This window comes from Theropithecus gelada, chromosome 20 (assembly GCF_003255815.1).
Source record: "Theropithecus gelada isolate Dixy chromosome 20, Tgel_1.0, whole genome shotgun sequence".
In the NCBI taxonomy this organism is placed as follows: Eukaryota; Metazoa; Chordata; class Mammalia; order Primates; family Cercopithecidae; genus Theropithecus; species Theropithecus gelada.
In genome coordinates this window covers 11,996,998-12,002,875 of record NC_037688.1, presented here as the reverse complement: position 1 = coordinate 12,002,875, position 5,878 = coordinate 11,996,998, and the positions used below count along the sequence as shown (strand labels likewise).

The window sequence follows — 5,878 nt, the reverse complement described above, 5'->3', positions numbered from 1 at the left end:
AGACGCGGGGAAAAGTCGAATAAGAGGGCGCGACGTCAGACCCGAGATTTGGGGAAGGGCCAGGGAGGGGGTGGAAGGGCGGGGATGGACACACAGACACGGACACACACCCCCCGCGCGGCACCCTAAGTGTCCACAACTTTTGGCTGCCTTACTTAGCCCAGGGTGCAGAGGCTGGAAAGGTTGGGGGAAGTATCGTGTGAGTAAAGAGAGAGATTTAAAGAATAGAAGTAGTGAGAGAGGAAAAAGTGAAGGGAACGGACCGGAGAGCAAAAGCCATCGTGAGAAAGGGAAAGGGAAGGGGAGAGGAGAAAGGAGAGTTTCATAGCGTCCAGGACAGTGCAGGAGCCCGAAGGAGCGGAAGCGATCCTGGGGGGAAAAGGAGTGCGGAGAGGGGAGGGGAGAGGAAGGGCGAGGAGGGGGAGTGAAAACTAGAGGAGGGAGAAGGAAGCGAGGCGCGACACTGCTGGGGAGAGGAGGGCAGTGAGGAGTGAGACGCGGGCAGAGGCAGCTCCGGCGGCCGAGAGGAGGCAGCGCGGCGCAGAGAGGAGGGGCTTGCGCCCCGTAGAAATGTCAATCAGAGCCCGGAGCCCCGGGAATCTCCGCCAATCTGTTCGGACCTGACCTGGCTCCTCGCCGCCGCCGTCGCCGCCGCGGAGCAGATCAATAGGCGAACGCGGAGCACAGCGCAGCGCCGGCGGCAGCGCGGCCCCAAGCCCGGCCCAGCTCCCGATGCGCGCCGGAGCCCGCGGGCGGCGCTGAGCTGGGCGGCCCGGGGGCCGGGCCCCCTCTCCGTCCGTGCCCCGCGGGCCACCATGTCCTTCCCCCAGCTGGGATACCAATACATCCGCCCGCTTTACGCGTCCGAGCGTCCGGGGGCCGCTGGCGGCAGCGGCGGCAGCGCGGGGGCCCGGGGCGGCCCGGGTGCCGGAGCCTCAGAGTTGGCCGCCTCGGGGTCCCTGTCCAACGTGCTCTCGTCCGTGTACGGGGCGCCCTACGCCGCGGCCGCGGCGGCCGCCGCCGCCCAAGGCTACGGCGCCTTCCTGCCCTACGCCGCGGAGCTGCCCATCTTCCCACAGCTGGTAAGAGCCTGCGGAGCCAGGGAAGGAGGGGTTGGCGCTGGGGCGCAGGGCGAGCTGAGCGCGCGGGGTTCGGACTAGAGGGGTGCAGGCCAGGAGGGGGGGAGGCAGCGACGGCTGGGGCTCACCCGCGCTCCCTCCGCGCGTGTTCCTTCCTTCTCCATGTGCCTACAGGGCGCGCAGTATGAGCTGAAGGACAGCCCTGGGGTGCAGCATCCGGCCGCGGCTGCCGCGTTTCCGCACCCGCACCCCGCCTTCTACCCGTATGGCCAGTATCAATTCGGGGACCCGTCCCGTCCCAAGAACGCCACCAGGGAGAGCACCAGCACGCTCAAGGCCTGGCTCAACGAGCACCGCAAGAACCCCTACCCCACCAAGGGCGAGAAGATCATGCTGGCCATCATCACCAAGATGACCCTCACCCAGGTGTCCACCTGGTTCGCCAACGCGCGCCGGCGCCTCAAGAAGGAGAATAAGATGACTTGGGCGCCTCGCAGCCGCACTGACGACGAGGGAAACGCTTATGGGAGCGAGCGCGAGGAGGAAGACGAAGAGGAGGACGAGGAGGATGGCAAACGCGAGCTAGAGCTGGAGGAGGAGGAGCTCGGGGGGGAGGAGGAGGACACCGGGGGCGAGGGCCTGGCGGACGACGACGAGGACGAGGAGATCGATTTGGAGAACTTAGACGGCGCGGCCACCGGGCCTGAGCTGTCCCTGGCTGGGGCGGCGCGCAGGGATGGCGACCTCGGCCTGGGACCCATTTCGGACTCCAAAAATAGCGACTCAGAAGACAGCTCTGAGGGCTTGGAGGACCGGCCACTACCGGTCCTGAGTCTGGCTCCAGCGCCACCACCAGTGGCCGTGGCCTCACCGTCTCCGCCCTCGCCCCCCGTGGGCCTGGACCCCTGCGCTCCCGCACCAGTCCCCGCCTCCGCCCTGCAGAAGCCCAAGATCTGGTCCCTCGCGGAGACTGCCACAAGCCCGGACAACCCGCGCCGCTCGCCTCCCGGCGCGGGGGGGGTCTCCACCGGGGGCAGCGGTCGCGCCTACCGCCCTGCAGCTCTCTCCGGCCGCCGCCGCCGCCGCCGCTCACAGACTGGTCTCAGCGCCGCTGGGCAAGTTCCCGGCTTGGACCAACCGGCCGTTTCCAGGCCCGCCGCCGGGTCCCCGCCCGCACCCGCTCTCCCTGCTGGGCTCGGCCCCTCCGCACCTGCTGGGACTTCCCGGAGCCGCGGGCCACCCGGCTGCCGCCGCCGCCTTCGCTCGGCCCGCGGAGCCCGAAGGCGGAACAGGTGACTGCTGAGTGCTGGGCAAGGAGCGGGGGCGGGCTCTGCGGATAGTGCCGGAGCTGGCCGGGAGGGGCAGGGTCCGGGAGGCGCAGGGCGCGTCCCTCTCCGCTCCTGCTTTCTGCGGCCCTGGGCGCCGGAACCGAGCGCTCTAAAGGCCCTCCTTTTTCTTCCCCCGCTTCCCTTAGATCGCTGTAGTGCCTTGGAAGTGGAGAAAAAGTTACTCAAGACAGCTTTCCAGCCCGTGCCCAGGCGGTAAGACCCCGAGGTTGGGGGGCTAGGGGGACTGACTGGAGGGGAAAGGAGAGAACGTGGAGCACCACGCACGGCCTTTTGCCCGGGAATAGCATGGAACCCTGCTGGGACGCTTTTTGTAAAAGGGGACGAAAGTCACTTCTTCGGTCGCCCCTGTAGGCCCTGCGACAGCTCTCCAGGTCCAGCCCAGGCACCCCAGGCGCGGCTGGTGGGTACAGCGCCTGTACCTTCTAGGGGAAGCCTTGCGTGGCTGGGCCCACAGGCCACTGGGGCGGGTGGCGGCTCTCTGACGCTCACCTCTTTCCAGCCCCAGACCTCGGGTGCTGACGCCTCGTGCCCACCCTACAGTTAAACCCCCAACACACACATCTACAACTGGACATAATTTTACATTGCGACACCTTCCTGACTCTCGGCCCCAACCCAAGTAGGATCTCCCGGCCCTAGGCCGCCTCTGCGCTCCTGAATCTCACCTTTTTTGCTATTACTGTCTCTCTCTTCCAGGCCCCAGAACCATCTGGACGCCGCCCTGGTCTTATCGGCTCTCTCCTCATCCTAGATCTTTAAAAAACAAAACAAAACAAAACAAAAACTTTTTTTAATCGTTGTAATAATTGTAAAAAAAAATCGCTCTGTATAGTTACAACTTGTAAGCATGTCAGTGTATAAATACCTAAAAGCAAAACTAAAAAAAAGAAAGAAAAAAGAAATAAAACCAGTCCTCCTCAGCCCTCCCCAAGTCGCTTCTGTGGCACCCCGCATTCGCTGTGAGGTTTGTTTGTTCGGTTGATTTTGGGGGGTGGAGTTTCAGTGAGAATAAACGTGTCTGCCTTTGTGTGTGTGTGTATATATACAGAGAAATGTACATATGTGTGAACCAAATTGTACGAGAAAGTATCTATTTTTGGCTAAATAAATGAGCTGCTGCCACTTTGACTATAACCCGCCTGTCTGCCCCCTCGACGGATCTGTTTGGTGTTTTTTTGTTTTTTGGGTTCTTTCTCCCCTTGGTTGTTTGAAGAATTCGCGGGAAAGGACGAGAGACGAATCAGGACCGAGTAGTCAAACGACAGCAATAGCTGAGGGGGCGCAGAAGTGGCGGGGCTGGGGGCGCCGCAGCAGGAGAAGTGGCTGGAAAAGCACCTGGGGCGGCGGAGAGAACGGGAGCAGGAGACAGGTGGGAGACCCCGGCAAGATTCTTTGCTAAGAGCCGGGAATCTGGGCCCGACCCACAGTTCTACGGGAACAACCGCGGTGGCTTGGATCCTTCTCTGGCGACCTTGCCAAAAGATTTAGAGAAGGGTCTGGACACAACGGGGTTAGCCTGCGCGGGTGGTGGGGGTGTGTTCTCATCACTCCCCCCCCCACCCCGCCCCCGTCCCCATTCTTTGATCGACACAATTGAGGCTTTCTCAGTGTTACCTATAAGAGGTTGTGCGAGCCCAGATTCCATCCTCCTTCCAAGCCGGTTGCACCCCTTCTGTCTTTATAAATGCCAGGGTGTGGGGTGACGGTGGAGGCAGATATGGAGAAGAGGGGAGCCTAGGGGTACATATCAACCCTCTAGATAATGTGTGACTGCCCAGCTCTAGTTGAGAGTTGGGAGCCCGGGTCCTGGCAGCATCTGTGCGTCTTGACACCCTGGTGGGTTTTCCCATGTGCCCTAGAAGAGGCATCCTGCTAAAGTCCCGGCGCAGGGGTTGGGGTGTCAGACCCGCAGCACCTTTCCAGCCGGGATTCCGGCTCCAGGCGGGCCTGGGGTGGGCGGGCCGGGGGAGGCAGCTGGGAAATTTGGGGCTGGAGCTCCCTCTACAGGACAAAGGGGACGCTCGGCGCCTCGCCTCCCTGGCCTCTCCACCCTGCCGCGCGCCGCGCCCCTTCTGCACCCTCTTTTTCCTCTCGCAGTCAGCCAGCCAGCCTGGCCCAAGTTTGACTTGAAGAAGCTGTAGGGAGTGTTTGGGCGAGTGACACCTCGGGGTAAGAAGGAGAGACACATTTTTTTTTGCCCCCTCCCCACGTTACTAAAGGTACGGTGTGGCCAGATGCGGGGTGTTTGACCCTCACAGTGGCGCGGTGTGGCCAGATACGGGGTGTTTGACCCTCAGAGTGGCGCGTGTGACTATCTCCCGCGTTCCAGGGAGGTATGGGAAGCGCGCACATTCCCCGAAGCCACGGAACAAGACACGGCTCAACATGGCACAACTTCGAGACCCGGCGGTAGCAGAGCGGAGCCCGACAGGACTGGGCCGTGCGGGCCCAGCGGTCAGCGCCGCGCCTCGGGAGTCCCTTCCGCGAAGGGGGCGATCAAGGTGCGGTGGCGCCCCATGGGCGAGTGGGGAGGGGGCTGTGTCGGCCTCTGTGTCACTCTGCGGGCGCACAGAGGACTGGCGAACCGCTAGTGGACACCCGGCAAAGCCGCTCCTCCGCTGGCTTGCTCCTCCAGCCCCTTCCTCAGAGGCCAAAGAGACGTCTCCTCAGCTCCCCAGCGTTCCCTCTCTTTGTTAACGGTGTTTCTGGGGTTCAGGCTCCTTCCCAGTTCGTAAGCTCAGACTGAGGTTTCGCTCTGGCCCTGCTCACAGCGCCCCCAGACGTGGAGCCCGCTCATCCTCGCGGACTTGGAACTGAGGCCGGAACGCCAGGACCCGGGCAGAGACTGGTTAACACATTGAATGACTTGACAAGGACAGCACTCCGACACCTCAACAGCTCAGGCCTCACAAGCTTAACTGGCACCGACTCTGCTCCCACTTATCCCCTGTGAAACCCAAGGCAGACAATTCACTTCTCTGAGCCCTTACCTCCTCATCTACAAGATGGGAATAATGAGGGCAAAGAGGAAGAATGTCCAGGGCTGACACGAGGTAGGTGGGCAGAAGCAATCTTACTCTTTTTTTCTTTAATTTAGAGACAGGATCTCACTCTGTTGCCCAGGCTGGAGTATTGCCCAGCCTGTTATCCAAGCTGGTGCAATCATAGCTCACTGCAACCTCAAACTTCTGGGCTCAAATCATCCTCCTATGTCAGCCTTCTACTCACTAGAACTACAGGCACACACCACCACACCCAGCTATTTTTTTATTTTTGTAGAGACAGGGTCTCTCTATGTTGCTCAGGCTAATCTTCAACTCCTGGCCTCAAGCAATCCTCCCACCTCAGCCTCCCAAAGCACTGGGGGTACAGGCTTGATCCTCAGCACCTGGTCATTTTACTATTAAAATTACATTTCAGAATCTCCAACTTCGCTTTTTAAACTTCCAG

The 5,878-nt window shown here is 61.5% G+C and overlaps 1 protein-coding gene across 1 annotated transcript; it reads left to right on the top strand.

Moving 5' to 3' along the window:
* Positions 1 to 417: 417 nt before the first annotated feature.
* IRX3 (iroquois homeobox 3) lies at positions 418 to 3,562 on the top strand. The gene is given in 5 exon segments (XM_025371566.1): positions 418 to 1,082; positions 1,254 to 2,093; positions 2,095 to 2,371; positions 2,554 to 2,620; positions 3,125 to 3,562. Coding segments are annotated over 5 exon segments (1,506 nt in total). The 5' UTR covers positions 418 to 815; the 3' UTR covers positions 3,180 to 3,562.
* Positions 3,563 to 5,878: the final 2,316 nt, after the last annotated feature.